Below are 25,503 nucleotides of genomic sequence, written 5' to 3' on the forward strand. Positions count from 1 at the left end.
GGGATAACATCACTTACTGGACAAAGACCAGAGCAGGGGTAAAGGCTCGAATTCCCTTCAGGTTTGGCTGCATTCATTTGTGTTTGCCTAGCTTAGACGGTTTCTAAATACAGGCACAACGGTAGACCAAACAAACTTTCAGACTTTATTTCTTACAAAAACACCGTCAACCCGCCATGTCAGCTGACATTCACCAGTTAACCTCTAAAGCTGGATGGAACGTACAGTGAATGCTCAGGTAGTCAGGAAATACCAACCTAAAAAAGGAGTTTAACACAAGAGCTCAACTTTTAGCACACTGATGGTTCCCTCCTCCCAAGAAGCTAAAAACAGCCGCGTCCGAAACGGAGGAAATGTTGAAAATCAACACATTTAAAAACCACGAGTCTTTGATCAGAAACCGATCTGGCCGAGCGCTGCAAACCGTCTGGCTTCGAACAAACAAGTCCCAGAAGTCTTTGCTCCATTCCTCCGTTGGAACACTAAAATCCGGAGCGGCAGCTTCGGGTTCAGAATTTGAGGCTGAATCCTGGTCCGACTGCAGAAGCTCCCTGGTTGCTGGTTGTGAGGTGGAAGCCGGTGTCTTTCAGGTCGTCATCACCCTGAGAGGAAGGGAGCCGACCGGAACGGTGATTAAAACATGAAAATGCCTGTTCATAAACACTTCACCTGTATTTCAAAGACATCTTGATTGTTATTTTACACAAAAATGCATCGGTTTACTAACGTACCTCGACTGACTGGATGGATTTTAATTAAACATCTATGAGTTCATCCAATTCAAGATGGCTTAGGTGACAAAGAAATGGCTGCAGTTTGCTAAATTTCATAGCTACTTAAGATGTGCGGTGGTAGCAGCTGAGGGTCCTCCCTAACAAACAAACTGAGCGCTAATAGATCACTCAAGGTCTTTGAAGATTATTCTTCTAAATTAGATTAAAAATAGTTAAAAGTCCATCATTTCAGTGACGCCATCTTCATTTTAAATTCTGACATGAGAGCCGACTGGTGAGGTGAGAATGTGCTACCCCGGCTTTCCAACAGATGCTTCCCCCTGCTTCCTAGTCAGAGCTTTTCAGATGCACACAGCAGCAAATTGCCGTCCACGCAGCTGGTCCCGAAAGATCCCAGAATCACAGGAGAATTGCACGATCACGTTCCAACTCTACCTTCTCCCTTTTCAAGTGTATGTGCTGCTGTAGCAAGTGAACTTCCCCCGCTGTGGGATAAATAAAGTCTATTCTACTTCTAAACAAGACTGCAGCATGTAACAAAGGTCTGTGGTTTACTTTCTGTTCCTTTACCTCCAGTGTGTTTATGCTGGAGTTGAGTATTTTTTTAAGCAATAGAAAGTGTCTTTATTCTGAAATTTGCCAGAAGCTTTATGCTGCTTCCACGTTTGACTTCTCGTCTGGCCTGAGCTCAACGTATTTGTGTGTGGCACTTAAAGATGAATCGAGACGCCCCAGCGCGTCAGGACACGACGATCAGGGACACGCTGGGTCACGTGGCTCCGCTGGCGTCACTGTTTGACGCGCGCGGTCACACGGACATTATTCGACTATTTAACCTTTCCCCTCACCCCAATCCTAACCTTTAGGTCCATAAACTGTGACCTTAAGGTTAGGATTGGGGTGAGGGGAAGGTGAAGTAGTTCACAAGTAGTTCTAATGTCCGTCTCACCACCGGCGTCGGACACCGACGCTCTGGGACGCTGCGTCAGCTGTGTGTCCCTGATCGTCGTCTCCTGACGCGCTGGGGCGTCCCGAATCGTCATATATTGAGGCTTGGTCACACGCGTCATATTTTGATGCCTTGGGTGTGAGAATGTGTTGACGCTTCACATGAAAGATGCACCTGTTGTAAACAACCTGGCTGTGTGCGCGCGACCCTTCTCAGAAGCGATGCGCTGCTCACGCAGCCGGTGGAAAGCCAGGGCTGGATGAGACGAGCTCTTCTAAACTGACCCGTACAAACCTCCGATAACCAATAATCCTTCTGTCATGCTCTAATTTTGAGTGTGAGGTGGAACATTTTGAAACAGCTGAAAAATGTCAATAATATACTTATGGAGCACTGCTGGAAACATTAGGAACTTTAAAAGGCTCATCTTGGAAAACACAAGGAGGAAATAGTGGGACACAAAGCAGAAACCGGTAGGTCTGTGATCTGTTTAACACTGGCAGCAGCACTAAGAAAGCCTGGTAGCCGTGTGTAATGGAGAAAGTGGAGCTTAATGTCCTTACCAGGTGGCCATATCCAAGGCCTCCCTCAGGCGGACGAGGACTGGTGCCTCTCTTCACCCGCTGCTGCTCGCTCTTGGCGGGCCACGTGGGGAACACGGAGGGGTCGATGGGGAGAGGGGTTTCTCTGAAGTACTCGTGCTTCAGCCCCTCGTCTGCCGAGATCCTCTTACTGGGGCAGTAAGTGAGGAACCTAAAACACAGTCAGAAATTCTTCACTCGTGTTCTATCTCATTTGTAAATGAGAAATCATCAAAGCGATGATTCAAAAGATCTGGTTAAGAGGTGAGCCGGAGCCAAAATCCTGCATGGCTGCTGAAATCAGGCCTCTCCTTCAGCTCTTCCAGGCCTGCTTCTGCATTTGGAAAATCATTCAAGGCTTTGATGGCAAGAATAACTAAACAGGAGTCACGCTTCTGTGCCAAAGCCAGAAAAGCGGTGACGAGAAACGGCCACCGGATGATGCGAGGATGAGACTGGCGTAGCGACAGCGAATACTACCAACTGTTTCTGCTTCTGATGGAAAACATATTTCTGATATAAATTCAATGGTAATCTTTTAAGAAGTGGGCACTCCAAACAAAAGCTGCATGAGGTGTGAGCAGAGGTAAAATCTGGTAATAAAAATGTATCAAACTATTAAAAGTACTGCTGCTGTGATTAGCACAAATGCTAAAGTACAAAAACTGCATTTGTAACAGAAACTCTGTGTGAGAGGAATCAATATGAATTCAATCTGTTTCTATTGGAAAGAAACAGCTAAGAGGACACTCTACAGGTCACTGATTCTCTTTATCTGGACCCTCAGACACGCAGGAGTCCTGTCCCACTTGTGCGATGGACGCTATGTACTGAAAAACAATTACTGGCAGTTAAGATTATTATTATATTATTAGGGAGAAAAACCAGCAGCATTCAAGGTCTGAAAACTAAAACCAGAACCTCTGGCCTCCTACAGCTCAGACTGTAAATGTACAACGGTGGCACAGGAGTTAAGTGCTCGCCCCGTAATCGGAAGGTTGCAGGTTTGAGTCCCACTCAGTCTGTCGCTGTCGTTGTGTCCTTGGGCAAGACACTTAACCCACATTGCCTGCTGGTGGTGGTCGGAGCGACCGGTGGCGCCAGTGCTCGGCAGCCTCGCCTCTGTCAGTGCGCCCCAGGGCAGCTGTGGCTACATTGTAGCTCATCCCCACCAGTGTGTGAATGGGTGAATGACTGATTGTGTTGTAAAGCACCTTGGGGGGTTCCAGGACTCTAGAAGGTGCTGTATCAAACACAGGCCATTTACTCATCAAAGTGTTTTCTGATTAATCATCCTGGGAGTTCTGGTGAGTTTCATCTCAGCTGTGCTGTGATCTGACCTCCCTCCTGTTTGTGCTAGCATGTCTGTTGTGTAAACATAAAAATAAATTGCAATTTGAGTAATTTACAAGGAAGTGCCAGCAGCAACATTCAGACCTAAAATGTTTAAACGCCTGACAAAGTCGGCTAATTTAGGCTGATCCGACTCAGAGCAGAAACAGGAGAATCCTTTCCTGTGACTAGGGATGGGTACCTTTGACATTTGAATCAATTCGGTACTAATTCCCGGTACCTACGAATCGATACTTAACGGTACCAATTTTCGATACTTTCGAGTGTTTAATATTTTTAATTCTCTTTTATAATTAAATATATATTTTTCTCAATATATAACAATATTTGATAAATATCACAATAAATAACATACAACTGTATTTTAACATCGTCCTTGTAGTTTCATAAGCTGATAATTAAACTGAAGCAAACATCTTTACTGTGAACTAAATTTACTGTGTATCTTCATTCCTTTTGCCGTCTTTTTTCAATTGATTTTTCCTACTGGGAAGTTAGAATTTCCGAGGAGAAAGCGAACGCACCATTAGATGATAACAATGGTGGCATAGGCAGCTAACATATCAAGCTAACGTTATCTTAAACAGTTTATTTAGCTGCTGGAGCAGATTAAAACGATGATGCCGCACACTTAGATCGTTGTCGCTGGTTTCATCTTCACCCAATCACCCGTCGCATTTAGTAAAGTGAAGCCAAACTTTAGAGCGTGTTCATGTTCTTCTAGTCGGGAATTCGGAGTTCCGAGGAGAAAGCGAACGCACCATTAGTGAAACGGAAGCTAACAAATCAAGCTAACGTTATCTTAAACATTTTATTTACCTACCGGAGCAGATTAAGATGAGGATGTCTCACTTAGATCGTTGTCGCTGGTTTCATCATCACCCAGTTACCCATCACATTTAGTGAAGTGGACCCAAGCGTTAGCGTGCGTTCTTTCTACCATGCTGCTCTGTTTACAACTGGCTCTCAGCGACTGATGACATAACGCTCTTGCGCATGCGCAGCTGTCTTGGCAAGTTCTCGTTGTGAAGGACGGGTACCGAAACGAGGCACCGTTTGAAATGACATGAATCGGTGCTCGGTCGGTACTATGGAATTCGGTCGGTACTTTAAAAAGTACCGAATTCGGTACCCATCCCTACCTGTGATACGCTGACGCTTCCCTTCACTCACTGCCTTTCTGACATTTATCAGGGGGTTGGATTAGGGCGGAGCGATATGGAACAAAACTAGTAAAGTTTTTACAAAAATCAGTTGAGATAAAAGATTCAGAGCTAAATGTCTCAAACATCACACAGGCACTTTTATCTGTGTTTGTAATCATGTATAATGTTTTAAATCCCACATGTGGGCACTAGGAAAAGGCGGTATCACATCATTTACAATACTTGTAGATTTTTCTTGCTCTGGGAAAAAAAACACGTATGTTAATTTCAGTAGATAAATGAGTCCACTACGCAGCAGCTTACGCTCAGGTGGGTCATGCAGAGCAGAGTTATTAAAGATTCACACAAATCAGCGATTAAGAGAATGATACACAACATTTTGAGGTTTGTTGGCTGCTGCAGACACCCGTACTGGTTAAGGGATCATGGGGAGGGTCGGCTCTCCTCTCCACATCAACAGGAAAAACAAATACAGATCAGTCATGGCGAAAAGACTCGCTGAAACCTCGATGTCGCCTAAGAGAATAAAAAAAAACGCAAAAGCGAATGTAAAGGGCAAAACATTCAGTGATTTTTATGAATCTAGAGAAAGTGTTTTCAGCACACGATCAATCTGGCACGTAAGAATACACGAAGACCCCTTAAGACCAGAGTAGCGGGAAGCTAGCGGTAACGACGTCTGATAACTCCAGAAAGCCACTGGCAGTGATGTTTACATCAATTAGACCGATTTATCGGTTGGCCGATGTTATCCGTTTTCTATACATTGGCAACGGCCAATATTTGTCCTCAATAAAGCCGATTAAGAGTCAGGCAGAGCCACGGGCAGCCCGGTGCTGTTGCAGAATTTCATGTAAATGGATTTTTACATTCACCAATAACATCTGCATAGTGAGTCCTCCAAATTATTTTATTTAGGCGTCTGACTTTAACGCCGTGCAGTGCACAAAGTTCAGATTTAACAGTTAAATTCAGATTTAGAAAACTGATTCAGCTTCAGAAATTATGTGCATCAACTGATGTAATTAGTGACATTTTAGCACGAAGATGAGGTGGAAAATGTGTATCGGCTATGAAAATTAGCTTATAAAAATCGGCACTACATATCAGCCATCGGCTGACCACGCCTCCTATTTATTGGCATCAGTATTGACAATAGAAAAACCAGTACTAGCATCGGTGTACGGAGTTGTGTCGTGTCTTTTGTGAAATAGATATTTTTTTAAAGAGCTTCAGATATCGGCCAGTCCTAGGCTGGATTGAGGAGAAAAATCAAGTGTGAATTAGGGTTGTCATGGCGTGAAAATTTAACCTCACGGTTATTGTGACCAAAATTATCACGGTTTTCGGTATTATCGCGGTATTTTTTTAAACGTGTTAGATTTTCAGACAACTACATAGACACTGTATATCAGGAAAATATTGTCCTCAGTTTGTGTCTAAATTTTGCCTAAAATGTGTTATTTTGTAATTATGTTGTTTATTTGTTTACATTTTCCCCTTTAGTCTTTAAAATACCAATATTTGCCCATAACTTCTTATTTTTTGTCTGTTTGATGTCATCATTTTAAAAATATTAGACAAGATGATACTCAGTACTCAAGTAGCCTTCTAATCAGATACTTTTTTACCCTTACTTGAGTAATAAACCCTATATCAGGAAAATATTGTCCTCGGTTTGTGTCCTTCCAGTGAGCTTTGCAGATGTGGGAAAATGTCATCAGGCAGTAATCGTTGTTAAATTCATAATTATTCTCGGAGAGAGACCAACTCTTATCTGCCCCTGGGAGCCCCGTAATGCATAGCGTCATTTCAACATGGGGGTGTCCGCGACACGGTTTATATGCAGGTAGCGGCGCTGCGGCTGCTTTATATAGCGACTCGTTGCGTTCTCCCTCAACCCAAATCCTCGGATCACACATTTTAGCTAAAACGCTAATGTTAGCTTGCCTTGCGTTGACTGTAGAGTTGTGGGTGATGGTCACGCAGATGTGTCATGAGATTTGAAGCGTTGCTGCCTTTCACAGACACTTTTTCTGCACGTGCTGCAAACAGGATAGCCGTCTTCTATCAACTGTCCCTCGGCATTCTTCAGATATCCAAAAAATGCCCGTACTTCCCACTTTGTCTTCTTTGAGGGATAACAAATGTCCTGAGCGCTGCCGTCTCCTCCTTTGGCCATTATTTCAGCTTTAGCTTCAAGAAAGTTTTGGTTGTAAACAACAAAGTGCGCATGTGCCGCCGGCAACTTCAGCCGATGATACGGTGGCTGGTAAGGGTCACTGCGCCTACACCGCGGCCACGGTAATCCACCGAGATAATATATTTTTTAAAAAACAAGACGGTTATTATTGTCAACTTTTTTACCGGGTTTACCTCTATACCGGTTACCATGACAACCCTAGTGTGAATACATAAAGTTCCGCACCCACTTGTGTGTTGAGGCCTCTCTATGGTTTGACTAGTGAATCCAATCTCTAAACACGCTCCTACACACGGATGTGTGATATTCCAAACAGCTCCGACTACACCTACAGATTCTTTCAGCTGGGAAGCTTTCAAACTGAAAGAGCGGGCTGCGTGTGTTCCTGGGTGAAACGCTTGTTGTGAGTTTTCAGTCAGTTTCAGCAGCTCTGGACTTGTAGTTAAGATCCTTTACAGCAGCGAGCGGTATGAATTTATCATTACAGGTGTGGACAAAAGGCTCAGCGGGTCTGTAGAGATGTGGGAATAATGCTCAGCCACGCAGCTGCTGAGCAGGAATGTGCAGGACAGCGTTACAAACCTATAACCAAGTACGTGAAGACGACTTCTCTAGGAAAACTGAGCTATTAACATTTTCTTGTGTGAAGTGGAACATGTGTGCCAGCTTACTTGTTCATGAGGTCGAAGCCCTGGTCTGACAACAGAGCTCCGAAACGCTTCCGAAGGTTGTTGTAGGGATACTCTGTGAAGCTCATCTTCTTCACAGCAGGCAGCTCGCTGTAGCCAGGCCAGATCTTCTCACTGGGTGATCCCAGATCCTGCAGAGGACACAGACTGGAGTCAGCGGGGAGGAAATCAGAGCAAAGAGGGAGAGATTCAGATTCTCGTGGAAGGTCTTAAGCTGATCTCTAATGATGAGACATAGGAGGCAGAATTGTTGCGCCATTTGTGGATCAGCTGCTGGAATGTGTTCAAGTTTTTTAGTTTCATAACATCATCAGCTGTCTACCAGCGACTCCGCCCCGAGAGAGCCTGAACACCAACAGATGCTACATTAGATTTGCAGGCAGCAGAGGAGAAGATCTCGCCCGTCACGGTGACCATCGTTTATTTCTTAAGAGCAAACGATGACATTTACCTTAAAAATCTTGTTAATTTGGTCAATTTCAGATTTTCCAGGGAAAAGAGGTTTCTGGGTGAGGAGCTCGCCAAATATGCAACCCAACGACCACATGTCCACAGCTGTGGAGTACTCCTGTGGAGAGAAGAAAAAACATGGCGGTAATCCGCAGGAACATCAACAAAACAGTCTGCCTGGCACGGCGTTTGTCTCGTGTGTGAAAAAGGATGTTCTCAATTGGCTTTCTGGACCCGGAATGCTCCACAAGTCCAATGGCAATCAGTGGTATTCACAGATGTTGTCTTCTAATGAAAATATATCTCAGCATGTAACAGTCCGGGTGAAGCAAGCGCCGTCGTAAAAAACTGAACTCTCACCTTGGCTCCAAGCAGCAGCTCCGGCGATCTGTACCACAAAGTCACCACGACGGGGGTGTAAGGCTTGAGGGGGGAGCCGTACTCTCTGGCCAAACCAAAATCACCAATCTACAGAGCCGGAAAAGTGGAAAAACATCATCTCTCAAACCACAAAATGCTATTTCGGGCATGTCGCAGAATTCAACATTTTCTCAGGCCGTTTATTCTGCGGTGGTCTTTGGACCTGATTTATTACCGTTATGCACTTAAGCCTGGTTTATGCTTCTCCGTCAGCTCCGCTAGGGACAGACACGCACGGATTGACGGAAGCGTTTTGCTCTTTTACTTCTCCGTCTCCTGGAGAGTGTTGCAAAGCAATTGCCCGGCAGGACCACAGAGGGCGTAGCGCTGTTCTGTGGTATCCTGTCATGTATCGGTCCAAGATCGTGTGTTTATATCGTGTTTTTTGTGTATATAAGAGACTTTTTAACACGGACCTATTTGTCTCTCATTCTCCCACCTCTTCATGCACTCCCCACCTCTAAACCCACGTTTCCTGTCATTTCCGTCCGCAAATAAAACGCTTGCTGCGCATCTTTTCACTCCTCCAGTCACGGGAGGATGAAACGTTCATATTTTTAGAGTTTTTTCGCGAGGTATTCTTCAAGCTTCTCCGTGTCTGCCGCTAGTTATCCTCGGCTCTCTTTGCAATGGCGGCGCTGTAAACAACAGCGGCGTCCTGACCAATCACAAGCTTGCGTAATCCGTCTCATTCGACAGATGTTTAATAAAGTAGGCTCGACTCCGTACGTACTTGCGTGCCTGCCAGAGCCCTACGCAAGGACGGATAATGGCGTTGCGTGTCTCCGCACTGACGCAGACGGAGAAGCATAAACCAGGCTTTAGAATAAGCTCTTTAATGGGCCATTCCCATCTGTACTGGGTCGGCCCGGGCCGGGTAGCGTAGGTTGTTTACATATCTGGGTGGCCTGGTATTTTTCCGGGCCAACCAAGGCTCGTTCTCAGCCCTCTTCTCGAGGGGGTCTGCTTCAGGCCGACCAGGACCAACACACCCACTGCTGACAGCAAATTCACACCTTCCATTAGAGCAAGCCTCTGATTGGTGGGTAGAATCAGCCCACATGGGCTTAAGGCAAGGATGTGTGGAATCAACCGGGCCAGGCTGGGGCCGACTGGGGCTACCCGGCCCGGGCCGACCCGGTACAGATGGGAATGGCCCATAAACGACAGGACCCGGCACCTGCATACCTTCAGGATGCCCTTATGGCTCAGCAGTAGGTTGGAGGTCTTTAAATCCCGATGAAGTATCCAGTTGTCGTGGAGATGTCGAACTCCTCGAAGGAGCTGAATCATAAGCGTCTTTACTTCCCCTGGAACGAAGGGTTTGGGTTTTACATCGCTTTCATTTAAGACGGAACAAAAAGAGGGAACACCAGTGAGTCGATTACCTGGCAGGAAGGGCTGCTTCATGGTTTCCATCAGACTCTTCAGGTCATGCTCCACGTAATTCATAACAATGTAGATCTTGTCCATATTACTCCCGACAACAATTTCCTGACAACAGATGGAAAACATGGCTGATTGGTCACAGTAAGTAACAAAACTCCAACACTGGACCATCTCCAGCGTCCCTCACCCGTACTGTGACGATGTTGGGATGCTGAGCTTTCAGAATTGTATTGATTTCTCTTAACGATGTGATGGGAAAACCTTCTTTTTCCTTCTCCATTTTCAACCTTTTCAGTGCAACAATCTCATCTGTGGGAATAAAAATGAGATTTACCATAAAAAAAAAAGGAAAAACAAGAAGATCCCAGATGCAGCCAAGTATCTGTTTCCATACCAGTCTTCTTGTCCTTGGCTCTGTACACCACTCCATAAGTTCCCTCCTCTATTCGATTCAAACACTGAAACTCCTCCACGCTGCGGCATCCCTGAACAAGAAGCTCCCATTCAGACCCGCTGGATTCTGCTCATTAGCGTCTGACGCTTACACTCACAGGTGACACTCACCTGTAAGGCTGGCAGGTATTTAGGTAGCTCCTTCTTCACCTCTACAGGTGAGCCTGGGGGGGATGCTTCAGGGGTAGGGGTGTGCACGTGAATAGGAGATTGGGGGGTGTGGTCACCCTCTACGCCATCACCTTCCTCCTCCTCTTCCTCCTCCTCCTCCTCCTCCTCCTCTTCCTCCTCCATGTCCTCACCGCTTTCCTCGGAATCGTGGTCGAAACGGGACTCCGGCACTGAAAAAAAAAAAAAATCAGCTTAGAATAGAAAAAATAAATGAAAGCTTTTTTAAAGCCTTTTAACATGTCAGAAAAACAGTTTCTGTGGGAAAACCACATTTAATTTAATTTAATGTGTGACTATTGTGAAACAAAATAAAAAATATTTAAAATGAAACATCTGAGTTGTTCCTAGCAAGAACCGGTAAGGAGAAAAAGCTGTTTTTGCAGTGAAAAGTACATAAATGTCCACCTTTTTTTATACCATCAAATTTGCTGCCTTTCTGGACAGATTTTACAGCCATTTTGGTCAAATCTTGAAAATAGTTTTCTCACACAATGCTCCAACAGCTCCCATGATTCTGTTGGCTCAAGTTAAATCAGGGGTGTCTAACTCAAATTCAAACCGGGCCAAAGTGTAAAATTAGAACAAAGTCGCGGGCCAAACTCAATATTTATTGAGGAATAGACGGCAAATACGTGCATTTCCAGAAATGTATAGTTGAACCTTTTCATTGGGACAAAAATGATTTTTGCAGTAACACTGTATCTGGTACAGCCAAATTACACACCAGCAAGTAAAAGTGAAAAACAAAACACATCAGTGGTTTTCGTTTTATCTCTAAATTCCTTGAAATGTGTATTTTTACAGCACCTTCTGGAATTTTTAACCTTTGGATGTTTTGAATCTGTATTTCCGTTTGATGCCTTCTAGTTGTTTAATCTTTACTCTTAGTTTTTTATTCTTTTTACTCCTGTAATGAATGCAATCACTGCTGTCACACCAGGTGACATCCTAACTAACCTTAAAGGGGCATTATGGAAGTTTGACAGCCAAAACATGTATAGAAATAATACATTTCTTCTTCATACATTCTCCTGCAATGCCCTGGTCCTGTAGAATGAGCCCTGGCATTTTTACTGTGATTGCCTGTTTTCCTGTAAAATCACAGAAAAAGAGAGATGCTCGGGTCGAGCAGGCTGCTTCATGCGCGTTCACGCTCAGTCATAACCCGTAGCATTTGCTATCCGTAGCTTTAGCAGCAGAGAGTGAGGCAGTGCCACTTTGTCGCTGTTCCTAACGCCTAGTGATGAACCTAGCTACATTTCTGAGGACGCTTAGCTACTTTCTTCTAGATATTTCCTGCAAATTAGCAACAAAATAGCCATTTTCGCTCCGAACCGTTCTTTGAACGTTGTTTCAGCTGTCATCAAGGATATAAAAGTTACAGATATGAAAGACGTTACTGGCGCTTTAGCTCATCTAGAAAGACGATGGACTCCCGTGCAGAAGATCCGGGTTCGAATCTAGATGTGAACAAAATTTATTTAGAGTTTACTTTTTACATTAATGGTATTTTTTTTTACAGTAAGATGCCCAAATTTTTATTTGAGACTTGCCGAACGGCTTTGAATTCACAGATAAAAAAGATGTGGGTTCAACTTTCATTTTGGAACAATTTTTCAAGCAAGGGAAGGGAATGATCTGAGCATGCAGGACGACTGACCCATCATAAACCTTTGTCGGCTGTGCTGAAGAGAAAGGTACAGAACCAAATTATTTAATTAATTAGCTGTGCGTTCTCCTGTCCTCTATCCTCCGACACACACACACACACACACAAGGGACTGTCTCAGCTGTTATTTTCGTTAAGGAGTGTGCACGTACAGCATGCGCGCCTCGTGCACGAGCCTACTATTGAAGCTGCCATTACGCTTTTAGCCTGAGGGGGCAATCGCGAGCAAAAAAATTCAAAACTCCGTAAAGTCCCTTTAAATGACTCATTCTGATGTGGAGGAGCAGCAGATCTAATCTAAGCCCCTCCCAGATGACCGAGCTTCTCACTCTCTCTCTAAGGGAGAGCCCAGACACCCTGCAGAGAAAACTCAATTTGGCCAATTGTATCTGCGGTCTCCTTTTTTGGGTCACTACCTAATGCTCATGACCTTAGGTGAAGGTTAGAATTTAGATCGACGGGTAAATCAAGAGCTTCGCCTTCTGACTCAGCTCTCTCTTCACCACAACAGACCGGTTCAACGCCCGCATCACTGCAGAAGCAGCACCGTTCTGCTCAGAGATCTCACTCTCCACCTTTCCCTCACTCGTGAACAAAACCCAGAGATACTTAAACTCCTCCACTTGAGCCTTTTTGACATCTCACCGTAAAACATAACTCAGAAGCTCTCTCTACTGATGCTATCAACCATCTCCAAAAATAATGAAAACTGACACAAAATCGGTTTCGTGGATCTTCACTTAAAGAAGAAATCCAACAGCAGACCTTTACTCACCTGCAGGAATGTGATTTCCATTTTCCTGCTCCTCTTCAAAGTACCCCTCTGACTGCTCCTCTTCACTCACATCTTCTGAACGACAGAAAGTCTTTGCGTTACCTTCAGTGATCCAGATCACACGCGAGTCAGAAACATACAGATGAAGTTCTACCTGCACTCTGCTCGGACCGCCCAGAACCCGAAACCGAGTCCTCGTCTTCTTCCTCACCCTGGCTGGACTCCTCTTCTCCTTCATCATCCTCCTCCTCTTCATCCTCAGAGCCCGACCCCGACGCTATACAAGAAGAAAGCAGAACGCTTATGAGAGCAGTCTGGGGAAGAGGAATCGGTGATAGTTTCTCGTTTTATAAAACCACACACGTGGACATCTCAGCTTTTTTCAGCCATAATCATAAAGTAGTTTAGAGGTTGTGAAATAGAAACTTTTGCCAGAACCGTAGCTTTTTCAGACCTTACCCATGGAGGATTCTGCAGTGCTCGTCTTCCTTTCAGCGTCACTAATGTCCTGAAGGTCTGCAAGCAGGTCTTTGATATCTGGCTTCTCCTCTTTTGATGCTAATATAAAAGAAAATAAAGAAACGCAAAGTGAATCAGTCATAACTCTGACAAACCCAAGTGCATAATTACACAGAAAAAACACCACATATAAACCATGATTTAATTCTATTTCATTCAGTTTATTTATACAGCGCCAAATCACAACAAGAGTCGTCTCAAGGCACTTCGCTAAATAACACATTCCATATCAGTACAGTTAAAAGTTTCCTACGTAGGGAGCCTAAAGCACGGATCACTGTGCGATTTTTGGCCGTCGCACAGGATTGTTCCTGTCACACCGTGAGATCTCCAGAAAGGCGACACACTGTACGACGCAAGATTTCCGTGAGGCAGACCGCACGACGTCTCTCTCCAGCAGGACACGCTGCGTCATGAGCGCCCCTCCCGAAGCACACGTCGCTAAGCAGACCGCTAACCAAAACAAAGCAGAAAAAAATAAAAACACTTGGTTTTAGCGTCAGTTCACGACTCAACTCATCTTCCTCAAAGAGGAAGCTTCGTTTTTAAAACCCTCGCTTTGGCGTCAGACTCCGGCTGCGGGGCTCCTTTTCTCGTCTTCCAGATAAACAGCTGCTGTCATTCATCCTTCCCCTCCATAAGAACCCACTAACCTACAGAGGAGTACAATCTGTCAGAGATCGCTGCAATAGAACTTTTGCCGTGAATTCTGTCTCACCGCTACGCTCTGTGTGACGGCTCACACCCGCTGTCACGTGTACCTTCCTCTGTCTGAATGAAGATAAGACTGAGATCTTCATCTGTGCCCCAGACAAGCTGGTTCCCAAAGTCAGAGACTCTCTTGGTCAGCTTGCTTCCCACACCAAACCTTCTGTCAGGAATCTTGGCATGACCTTTGACCCAGCTCTCACCCTGGATTCTCATGTCAGTTCTCTTGTTCGCTCTTCCTTCATCCATCTAAGGAACGTTGCTAAGCTGAATCCCATTTGGTCCCGCTCTGAACTTGAGACAGTTCTCCACTCCTTCATCTCCTCACGCTTAGACTACTGTAACTCTCTTTTCACGTGTCTGAGCAGAACCTCCCTGAACCGTCTACAGGTGGTTCAGAATGCCTGCGCTCGGCTTCTGACCAAGTCCTCCAAACACACCCACATCACCCCGCTTCTCCTCCAGCTTCACTGGCTTCCAGTCAACTTCAGGGTTCATTTCAAGATCCTGGTTCTGGTCTATAGGGCCTTACATGGACAAGCACCATCTTACATTGGTGATCTTCTCAGTCCCTACACCCCCAGCAGGTCCCTGAGGTCCAGTGATCAAAGCCTACTGGTTGTGCAGCACCAGGCTAAAGACCAAAGGTGACAGATCATTTGCTGCTGTGGCCCCCAGACTCTGGAACTCTCTCCCCCTGAGCCTGAGATCAGTGGACTCAGTGGTCTCCTTTAAAAAGCAGCTGAAGACTCACTTGTTCAAGCTGGCTTTTGTATGACCTTCTTCACCACTCTCTCTTTATTCTGCTCTCCCCACCTATTCCTCCGTCCTCAGGATCCACTGATTTCCCTCTTTCCTATTCACTCTCTCTTTCTTAACATTTTTTCTTTTAAATCGCAATTGCTTATTCTTGCTCATTTTAAATTGCTTTTTTACATTTTTTTATTTGTTTTCGTGAAGCGCCTCGTGATTTTTATCTTGAGAGGCGCTATAGAAATGGTATTTTCTTCTTCTTCTTCTGTCCCTCTGCAGCAAAACGCTACTAAACCATGCTTATCAGTTGAATATGTGAGATTTCCACCAACAGCAAACGGATCTCATGTTTTGTGTTTTATTTTTATTTGTGAGCTCATCTCCTCTCAGCTCTCACAGACTCACGGTTTTCACAATTGATCTGATGGTCTAAAAGGTAGTTTAATTATTTTACTGTAACTCCTGTTTAACTTGGGCTGTTAACAGAAATAAAAACTGGTGTGTAGTTTATAATCCAAGTTTATAAACCGAAGCTCAGAGAGGCGGAGTCTTGCTGCCGCGGGTCCCAAAGGCGCGTTTTCATTGGTCGATTGCAGACAGGAGTCGTCGGTTTTCGAGCATGCTCGTAGACTTTTTGAGGCTGATTTGGTCGTGAGACGGCTCAAAAAGCTGTCCGTTCACAGCATGATGCACAGATATGCAAATCACCCTCACGTTGACCGTTTTTTTGTCACAATTCTGCTCAGGACGGGGGATTTGGCAAAGATGGCCAAAAATCTCACAGTGTAATCCGGGCATAAAACACACCCATTTACTCCGGGACCACGGGTCCCCGGAAGAACAGAAAAATGAATGCAAGTCGACAGGGCTACAAAAGCTATTTTGTAATCCTGTTTGTTATGTATGTTATACAGCAATCCTCATACTAAGCAAGCATGTAGCGACAGTGGAGAGGAAAACTCCCTTTTAACAGGAAGAGACCTCCAGAGGATCCTGGCTCAGTATAAGCAGCCATCCACCACGACTTACTGGGGATGGAAATGACAGAGCACACTCGCGTGCGCGCACGCACACACACACACACACACACACACACACACACACACACACACACACACACACACACACACACACACACACACAATATTTACCTACCAAACAGTGTTTCTATGGCTACATGGCAATTTCTTAGTAAATATTCTATTTAGTAAGAGATAAACTTTATTGTCTTTATCTGAGTGAATCTATAATTCATTTAACAGGTGAACTTAATAGCATATTGTATGTTAAAGAAAGTAAAATATTCTTATCAGGAGAGAGAGAATGTTAAGTGGTTAGCTGCAGTGTGCTAGCTGATGGCCCCCTCCATGAGGCCACCACAGCTCAGCAGAACACCATTGGAGCTTCTTCTGGGGAGAAAAACACTTGGAGAGAAAATAAAGGACAGGAGCTTAAAAAACCACCTGCATCGTTTAAGTAACATGCATGGCAGCATTTTGGCTTTCCTGTAAAATACAATGCTGATACAAATGGCAAACACACATGCGCGCACCTCCAGCCTGATGGCGCACGAGTGCCTCTGAAAGGAGGGAGGTGGTGCACACAAAATGCCAGGACATTATCACACTAACATGTTAGAACCTAATATATTAGCAGGGACAAATCTGTCCTCATAAAGGTGAGGAGATGAGTGAAAACAGGACACGCTGGGAGTGAGCCATCTGTGGCAAGCCATTTTAACATTTAATCAGCAATCGGACCTCTCTGTAATTCCCTATTTATAACTAATTGTATTTTTATTAGTCAGAATTAAAAATGAAAATGTTAATAGCTGTGATGTTACTATAGAAATTATAATTAAGGGTATCCATAATAACAACTGCACTAGTAGGAATTAGGTTTGCCATATCTCAGAATCTCTAAAAACCTAAGATGTAGCATTTATGAGGCAGACTGCATATGTATCCAGATATCTATAATTCTATTGTTCCTAGTAGCAATTACCTTCTAAATATCTATAAGAATGATTTTATGAATCATTCAGTTAAATCTGCGTTAAACGAGTCTTGAGTTAAAAGCTCTTTGTATTTAATGAGCACTGAGCAGAAAAAAAGTGTTCTACAAAATAGAGAGCAAAGGTTTTTGTCTTTCCTTTTTCTTCTCTTTCTGCAAATCCGAAAATCATCCGATCTGTGACTCAAAACCGAGATACGATCCGAGCCGTGAGTTTCTGATCTGTTGCACCACTGATAACCCCAGAGACGACCCAGGATAACCTAGCCTTTTAGATGGAGGCGTGTGGGAGAAATGTCTTTACCGACGTTATTCCCCACTCATCTAAACCTGGGCTAACATCACTCAGAACTAAAGCTCTGTAAAATAAAAAAAGGTTTTAAGGCTAAAACTCACCGGTAGTTTTCCGTGGTTCTCCGTGCTCAGACCTGTCCCGGGGAATACGATTGGGACTCCGACTGTGGTGGGATTGTTTCTGCTTATCGTCGTAATCATCTGGCAGCATCCGATGGTGAGACGGGACTTTAATAGACAAAATATTTTATTACAATTTATGTTGTTTACAAATAAAATGTTTACAACTGATTTAACAACCCCGAACTCACGATGAATAAGTTCTTAAAGTAGTTTTTTAAGGGATGCTACGCAGGTTTGGCTTACGTTTCGCACCCCCTAGTTTCCGTGAAGTGAAAGTGTGGTGGGGGTCATTTTAGCACACACTGGCTCAAGGAAACGTTTTATAAATATGAAAAAGTTGTCTGGTAAGCCTTTAATGGTTCTATTTCTGTTAATAATAGATGAAGTCTATGGATGGGTACCGAATTCGGTACTTTTTAAGGTACCGACCGAATTCCATAGTACCGACTGAGCACCGATTCACGTCTTTTCAAACGGTGCCTCGTTTTGGTACCCGTCCTTCACAACGAGAACTTGCCAAGACAGCTGCGCATGCGCAAGAGCGTTATGTCGTCGGTCGCTGCGAGCGAGTTGTAAACAGAGCAGCATGGTAGAAAGAACGCACGCTAACGCTTGGGTCCACTTCACTAAATGTGATGGGTAACTGGGTGATGATGAAACCAGCGACAACGATCTAAGTGAGACATCCTCATCTTAATCTGCTCCGGTAGGTAAATAAAATGTTTAAGATAACGTTAGCTTGATATGTTAGCTTCCATTTCGCTAATGGTGCATTCGCTTTCTCCTCGGAACTCCAAATTTCTGACTAGAAGAACATGAACGCGCTCTAAAGTTTGGCTTCTCTTTACTAAATGCGACGGGTGATTGGGTGAAGAAGAAACCAGCGACAACGATCTAAGTGTGAGGCATCATCGTTTTAATCTGCTCCAGCAGCTAAATAAACTGTTTAAGATAACGTTAGCTTGATAAATTAGCTTCCATTGCCACCGTTGTTATCAGCTAATGGTGCGTTCGCTTTCTCCTCGGGAATTCTAACTTCCCAGTAGGAAAAATCAAAGAAAAAAGACGGCAAAAGGAATGAAGATACACAGTAAATTTAGTTCACAGTAAAGATGTTTGCTTCAGTTTAATTATCAGCTTATTAAACTACAAGGACGATGTTAAAATACAAACAGTTGAATGTTATTTATCGTATTTATCAAATATGGTTATATATTGAGAAAAATATATATTTAATTATAAAAGAGAATTAAAATATTAAACACTCAAAAGTATTGAAAATTGGTACCGTTAAGTACCGGTATCGATTCCTAGGTACCGGGAATTAGTACAAAATCAATTCAAATGCCAAAGGTACCCATCCCTAATGAAGTCACTAACTTTCTCGCCGAGTCCCTCGTTCTTTGCGCCGATCTTCAACCCTCCTGTCTCGATCCTTAAGGTCCCGCTGATCTTTTTGCTGTTCGTGAAGCTTCCGGTCTCGTTCCCGTTGGCGTTCGATCTGCTCCAGCCGATCCCTGTGGTCAGGGGATACACAGAGCCGACTACACATCTGATCAGATGTATTTTATCTCATTTGTTTATAAAGATTAAACAAGGTTGCTCAAGTCAGAGGGGAAAGTAGGAAAGTCTGCCATTCTACCATAGTTTTGTGTAACTGAGAAGTAGAAACACACGTAAAGAAAAAATCTGTAACAAGTAGGGATGCTCCGATCACGTTATTGGCACCCGATTCAAGTCAGAGTCATTTGATTTTAAGAATCTGCCGATTAGAGCCCTGATTCTGTACTTTAGCAATGCATTGGGGGGGGGGGCACTATAGTTGTTTTTTCATTCTATATTTATGTCATTTCTATAGTTCATCTGCCAAAAAATGGTAAATGGCCTGAATTTGTATTGACCCTTTGCACCAACGTCACCTAATCACGTGGGTCCACCATGCTGGACGGCAAAAGCATGTAAACAGTGAGCGACATGAAGACTAAACAAAGGGGAAAGTAGAACCTGAAATTGTTTTTGCGATCAAAACAAAAACAAAACTCCTCCAGCATTCCTTCAACTAGTTCATGCTCAGTTCAGTTATCAGAGGAAGTAGCGCATCTAGCGGCCGGGGGGTTCATTCCTCATGAAATAAATTAACGTTAATCTTACCCGGTAAAAACATGTTCGCTGCAAATCTGAGGTCTGCTAGTCCGCTTGATTAATCGCTGCAGTTCGTCTCCGTCCTCAGTCTCAATCAAAGTTATTAAAAAGAAAAAACGAGTTTACGCCCTTGTAGTACACAAGTGTGCAAATAATTGCCGAATTGAAACGGGGAGCATTGCGTCATCGATCGCAACGCATGCCAGGATGCTGGTCGCTGTGAAACTTTTTTCAAAAGCCTTTATTAACAACTTTCAAACAATAAAGCAGTTATCTGAAATAAATTTTACTTCATTGCTGCTTTGTCTAAAACACTCAGAGCATCAAAAAATCCTCCTAAAATGAACTAATTTCATTAGAAAGTACATATTTTAAGAAAAGGAACTTGGGCCTTTTCTCCCACAGCAATGACTTGTGGGTAATACCGTTGCCTGAGGTCCGCATCGCTGCGGACTTGGGTGAAGTGCAGATTAAGGGTGCAATGGGGGCGTGGTCAACTTCTGTACTTGAGAATCGGGACACCCTACGCACTCGCACCCCTGGCCGGGAACGCGCAAATGCGAGGGTGCAAGTGTCAGTATTGGGATTGGGCCCATGAAGCGGTTAGCAAAGAGCCCATTGTGGGAGCTAGGGATGTGAATCTTAGAGCACCTCACGATTTGATTTGATTCCGATTCTTGCGGTGCCGATTCGATTCAGAATCGATTCTCAATTTAAATCGATTCACAATCAGTATTATCAAAGAGTGTCCGCTCCAGGATTAACTACTTTGTTGTACAAGTTAGTTAAAGCTACGGGACATTTTTATTTGACTTTAAACTGGTCATGCTCCAAAAATGCAAATTTATAATGTAAAATAAAGTGATTCTAAAACCGTAAACAGAAACGATCTTTGACCAAAAGGCAACATTTATTTTTGCTTACCTTGTAAAATATACCGTAAATCCTCTAATACAGGCCCGGGCCTGTATTTGGCTCAAGCTCATCAAGCTCCAGGCCTTTATTGAAAGGAGGACCAGAATTAGAGGCAGGCCTCAATTTCTATTTGAGCAAAATGAACTAATGGTTCGCTGGAGTTTTTGACAATTAAAATTGCGCTCACATTTTCAAAGTTAAACACATTTCTTTTAACAACGGTAGTTTCTGCTTCAGCCCTCTCCCCCTGCGCAGTGGCGCAAACTCACTGATGCGACTGCAGACTCTCAGAGTTCCTGCTGCTCTAAACATTAAAATAATTATTTCATTTTCTGTTCCTCACTTCTGATTACCTTCAATGGTGTCTGTTTGTTTCTACCAGGTACAAAAACTAACTTGTTTTTATTTGACTATTTTTTCTGTCCTGCCTGTTTATTATCTTCCTGCATCTCCTCTCAATCCTAAAGAAAAACTGCTACCTGGGTTCATATATATTCACCTCATGAGTTACCTTTGAACTGCAGTTCTAAAAGATCTACTGACCGCAAAAACAGCGGGGTGCTCGCTGCTTGGCAACCGCATCAGTGAGATGCGTCACCGGAGGACAAAACAGGTGATGTGCCTCGCTCCACAGCAGCGAAAGGCATCAGGCACAAATAAAAGAATAAAAGACAGAAAACATAAAAGGATATGAGCCGACAAGAACGATCGCGTGTTAAATTAGTTTTTGAGGTGGCGACACCTGATTTGATAATGTTACTGTGGCCGTGCTCAGGACGCAGATGTCTGGAGCGTGTCAACAATCAGAGCTTTGCATGCGCAAGCTGGTTAAGGTTAGGATGGGGGTGAGGGGAAGGTTAAATTGCAAGAGGTTAAACGTCACAAATTGGTTAAATGTCCGTTTTACGGCGGGTGTCAGTACCGACGCTCTGGCACAGCGCATTGCCTCCCGACGCGCAGGAGCTTGTCACCTGCTGACAGCAGGCTGCTGTCTTTTCCGAGGACTGCATCTTGCCTGTCATTATCACATGACAGCGACTAGTCGATGACAGGCATAAAAAGTCACTATAGAGCGGTGAAGTCGACTAGTGACTAGTTCATACAACCCCTGCTACTGCTCCCCAGAGTGTTCTGCAGCATAATCAGCACGTTCTCTTTGAACTTGATATCAAATTTTCGCCTCCTCTTCGTCTCCGCACGGTTAAAGTTACCCTCGCAGTCTATCACTGGCAAATCAAAAGTGAGACGGATGACACAACCGCCCCCCGTACTTGCTTGTTATTACATTCCACCCGGCCACAATAAAAAACAGGCCATTATTCACCTCCGCCGACTCCGACACCGGCCAAAATATGATACCCGGCAGTTAATTAAATACAGGCTAGTATTAGAGGATTTACGGTAACAAATCTGTAGTTACCTAACAGTAGCTTTGAAAGTAATACGGTCAAATACTTTTCAAGTATGTGTAGAAACAAGTTACATGAGTAATCCCGAGTACTCATTTATCAACTTAGAAAATAAATATGAGAATATCTCAAATTTCTGAGTATGGAAAAAATTACATTCAAGTGCCCTCTTAGCAGATTCAAACATAAATCATCTCAATTTATGGGACCACAAAAGTAAACGGAGTACTGACTCTCCTAACAAAGATCAAAAAAGTGCATCTCAAACCTGTAACATGCCAAATATCTGAGTTCTTGGAATCGATTCTGAATCTTTATAAATAAGAATCCCGATTCAGACTTGAATCGATTGTTTTCAGCACCTCTAGTGGGAGCAGTTTATTCTTATTTCTTTCTTGGAACACAATAAGCCTCACATCAAAGCGCTGAGCCTGGCAGAACATGGCGCAGCAAACTGAACCGAGTCCAGCAGAAGGCCCATCGGCCATGACACTCCTGCTTGCGTCTGACTCCTAATTAGTGTAGTAAAATAAAGAAATGTCAGTGTAATTATTTAGTTCAATGTAAGGAAACTAAAGTGTGTTTTTAAAAAAACGTGGCCTCCATGATGTGCGTATGTGCACGCAATCGCAAGCAGCGCTGTGCATTTGATGCCAGATGGTCCACTGCGCAATAAGTTCTGAGTCTGACGGACATTTCAGCTGTCATCCCATGCTCTCTTCCCTTCTTGTTCATAAATGTAACGAGTGTGGGACTTTGGTTGCGCGTCAGCGTAGATGGAAAAAGCGTTATTATTTATACAGCAGAAGTAATGTTTGTTGTTTTATGTGGTTCAATGCGATCTTTCCCACCCAATTCTGATCCGTCAAAAACCAGATGTCCCATCACGTGATCATATCGGAGCATCCCTCATAACAAGTTAAATGTGCTAAGAGTTTTAAATAATTACAATATCACAAATAGTTGAAACAGCAAAGACGTTGGAAGAAAAAGGTAAATAAATAACCAGAACAAACAAAAAGTATTTGTTTTTCTGGTGTGAACTAAAAACCTTTCAGAAGTTGGTGCCGACCTCTCTCTGCGTGAGTGGGCTCTGGCTTCTTCCCTACGTTTCTGTCTCTCCCAGTCTCGACGGGCTTTGTCTTCTTCCCACCTACGCTTCCTGCGATCGCTCTCCCGCTCCTTTTCTTTGGCTCGCATGTGTTTTCCCCCTGATTTAAAAAATGGACATGAAATTAAAAAAAACAGTTTGTAACACAGCATGTGAGTAAATAGGGGTGTAACGTTCACGGTGGGGTGTTGAACTGTTTCTGTTCGGCTTGTTCGGCTCGGTCCACTTGCGTACCTTTTCGGTTTATTTTTCCTGTTAAATAATGATTTTTTTTTTTTTGCGTGATTTAAGTGCAGCAGATAAAAGTCCCTAGGCGAGTTTCCGTACGGATTCTGTATTGAGACGCATGATGGCTGCACACGCCCGATTTCCATTTAAAAAATGTGATCTGCAAATTCTGATGAACGCCTTTCAGAGCGGTTCAAACCAGCTGGGTGACGCTGCTACTGGAGCCTGTAGAGACGCTGAAGGAAGCGTTGCTTCACCCCTCCCTCCCGTCCTCCTCTCACACTGCAGGCATGCAGCAGCAGATATGTTAACAAACATGTCTGCTGAAAGTTTTCATCCTACAAGAATAAATACGGTGTGGAGGACACTCGTTATTTAATACGTTTTAAAGAGGAAACTCTGGGTGGTGTGAGGCGCACAGGGAGCATCAACGGTCAAACACAACAATTGTCTGTATGAGTGTGACACTCATAGCTGTGCAAATAACCTGTGAAATAATTAAAGACATAATGCTAGACCAGCACCTGGTCCTGCTCACTATAGGAGCCGCTTTAGATAAAAATAATAAATAAAATAATAATAATATATTGAAAATTAATTGAACCGAGCTCAAAACCGAACCGAATACGATTTTGGCGTACCGTTACACCCTAATTGGTAAAACATGTTTCTGTTTATGTAATCTAGTGTCTTGCCTCCTTCAGCAGAGTGACTGCGATGACGTCTTTTGTCTTTTCTCTTCTCCTCTTTTCTGTGATGAGACTTGTCCTTCCTCGCTACCTGCTGTGGGGGTTTGATTGCTAGAGATTCATCTTCTTCTCCTCTGACAAAAGATAAAACAAAATGTATTATTTCACTGAGCAAGCATCAGTTTGTGGACAGTTAAAATAAAAACTTTCTCCCTGAGAGGAAAAGTATTTTACAATTACCTGTCCTCTGTTGAGTCCTCCCGCGTGTACGGAGAATTACGAATTGTTATTTCCATTCTTTGATCACGTAGTTCTCCTTCCTCCGGAGTATCTCGTTTGGCTTCCCGATCATTCGCCTGTGAAGCAAGGCCCTGTGAGAACTGTGAGAAAGAAATTGGCAAATTTAGGAACAAAAGATGTCCTTAAATTATGATTATAAACAGGCTGAAGTTGGTTACAGATGTAAATCTCTCTGAATTTGAGAATACTTAATTCAAATAATGTTAGCCATTTGTGTTACCACTATTCTGCTGCAAAAGAGGCACCCAATTGTGTTTAATCACAAAATAATGGTAAAACCAGCATTATTTGTTTCACACGTTACCATTAGTAATGTATTATTCTTAAATCGCTTTTGTTTTGGAGTTTTTGAAGTCACTTACATTTTTCTGGCGCTTAAGATCCGTCTTCTCCTCTAACTCTCTTCTGCGTTTTTTCTCCAACAGAATTTCATCAAGAGTTTTAACTTTCCAGGTCTCTTTTTCGTCCCCCATCAGCATCCACTCTCCACCACCTGCTTGACATGACAAACACACACAAGGAAGCATGCCAGTACGGATTTATTAGATTACTTTATTTGGATTAAACACAAAAATTAATTACACCTATTATTAATCGAAGACTTGTAAACACAAAAGTATTAATGACAGAAAATATTATTGGATTCATGTACACGATTTAATGCAAGATCCACAATCAGAACGTTATAATAAATTCTTCACAAAGAAACGGAATGTTGGAATTAAATATACACGAATTGACTGTGAACATAAGTAAAGTTGTTGCGTTAAAATCAATGCTTAACCTCAGTTTACACATGGATTCCTCAATTTACCTTTATCACGTCTTTGTATAATTGTTCTAAAAACTTAATCAACAAAGCTCCTGAGTTTCATAATTTCCCAAAGGAATCGGTAAGGTAGCAAAAAAAATGCCGACAACATAAGTAAAATCGCCGCTTCTGACCTTTTAATATGATGATGCTAACACGTTAATTAGCAAATGTTAGCTAAGTTAGCATGAATGAGTTGCCAAACTATTTCTGCATTAAATTCTACAATAGTGACAACAATAATGAATAGAGCTGTAACACCATACAATCGCGTTCAAGTAGCGGTACTCGAAGCTAAGCACAGAAACCTAGAAACAGAGTATAATGAATTCATTCATCGGGAAGATAAGCTGAATAAACTAACCTGAAAAATGCGCAGCGGTTCGCCGGAAGTTCCGACGCGTAAACAACGTTTGTACGACACCAAAATCTTCCGGTGTGAAACAATGACTGACTGTTAAAGTAAAATAAAATAACATTTATGTA

At 43.3% G+C, this 25,503-nt stretch overlaps 1 protein-coding gene across 5 annotated transcripts; it reads right to left on the bottom strand.

The window, feature by feature from the left end:
- Positions 1–131: 131 nt before the first annotated feature.
- Positions 132–25,441, bottom strand: cdk11b (cyclin dependent kinase 11B). 5 transcript variants are annotated; one of them, XM_015967000.3, is made up of 20 exons: positions 25,382–25,441; positions 24,569–24,699; positions 24,147–24,286; positions 23,913–24,040; positions 22,951–23,089; positions 18,793–18,929; positions 17,392–17,517; positions 13,462–13,560; positions 13,157–13,279; positions 13,003–13,077; positions 10,499–10,728; positions 10,329–10,419; positions 10,122–10,243; positions 9,934–10,039; positions 9,734–9,855; positions 8,486–8,593; positions 8,127–8,243; positions 7,658–7,806; positions 2,247–2,436; positions 132–602 (listed from the first exon to the last, which is right to left on the bottom strand). In XM_015967000.3, the coding sequence occupies exons 2-20, from the start codon at positions 24,683–24,685 to the stop codon at positions 510–512; spliced, it is 2,412 nt and encodes an 803-aa protein (XP_015822486.1). In that variant the 5' UTR covers positions 24,686–24,699; positions 25,382–25,441; the 3' UTR covers positions 132–509. The 5 variants fall into 5 exon arrangements, with proteins under 5 accessions (XP_015822486.1, XP_015822484.1, XP_015822485.1 ...); XM_015966998.3 differs by having other exon boundaries at positions 18,793–18,956; XM_015966999.3 differs by having other exon boundaries at positions 22,930–23,089.
- Between the last annotated feature and the right edge of the window lie 62 nt (positions 25,442–25,503).

Source organism: Nothobranchius furzeri, chromosome 15 (assembly GCF_043380555.1).
Source record: "Nothobranchius furzeri strain GRZ-AD chromosome 15, NfurGRZ-RIMD1, whole genome shotgun sequence".
Taxonomy (NCBI): domain Eukaryota; kingdom Metazoa; phylum Chordata; class Actinopteri; order Cyprinodontiformes; family Nothobranchiidae; genus Nothobranchius; species Nothobranchius furzeri.

What these genes read in the sequence shown, in the direction of transcription:
- cdk11b (XM_015966996.3), bottom strand. Translation starts at nt 24,685, where the DNA reads ATGCTGATGGGGGACGAAAAAGAGACCTGGAAAGTTAAAACTCTTGAT. An exon ending in CAGTCACTCTGCTGAAGGAG is followed by an intron (nt 23,090 to 23,912) that starts GCAAGACACTAG and finishes TTTTTAAATCAG; the next exon opens with GGGGAAAACACATGCGAGCC. An exon ending in TCGGCACCAACTTCTGAAAG is followed by an intron (nt 18,957 to 22,929) that starts GTTTTTAGTTCA and finishes TCAGATGTGTAG; the next exon opens with TCGGCTCTGTGTATCCCCTG.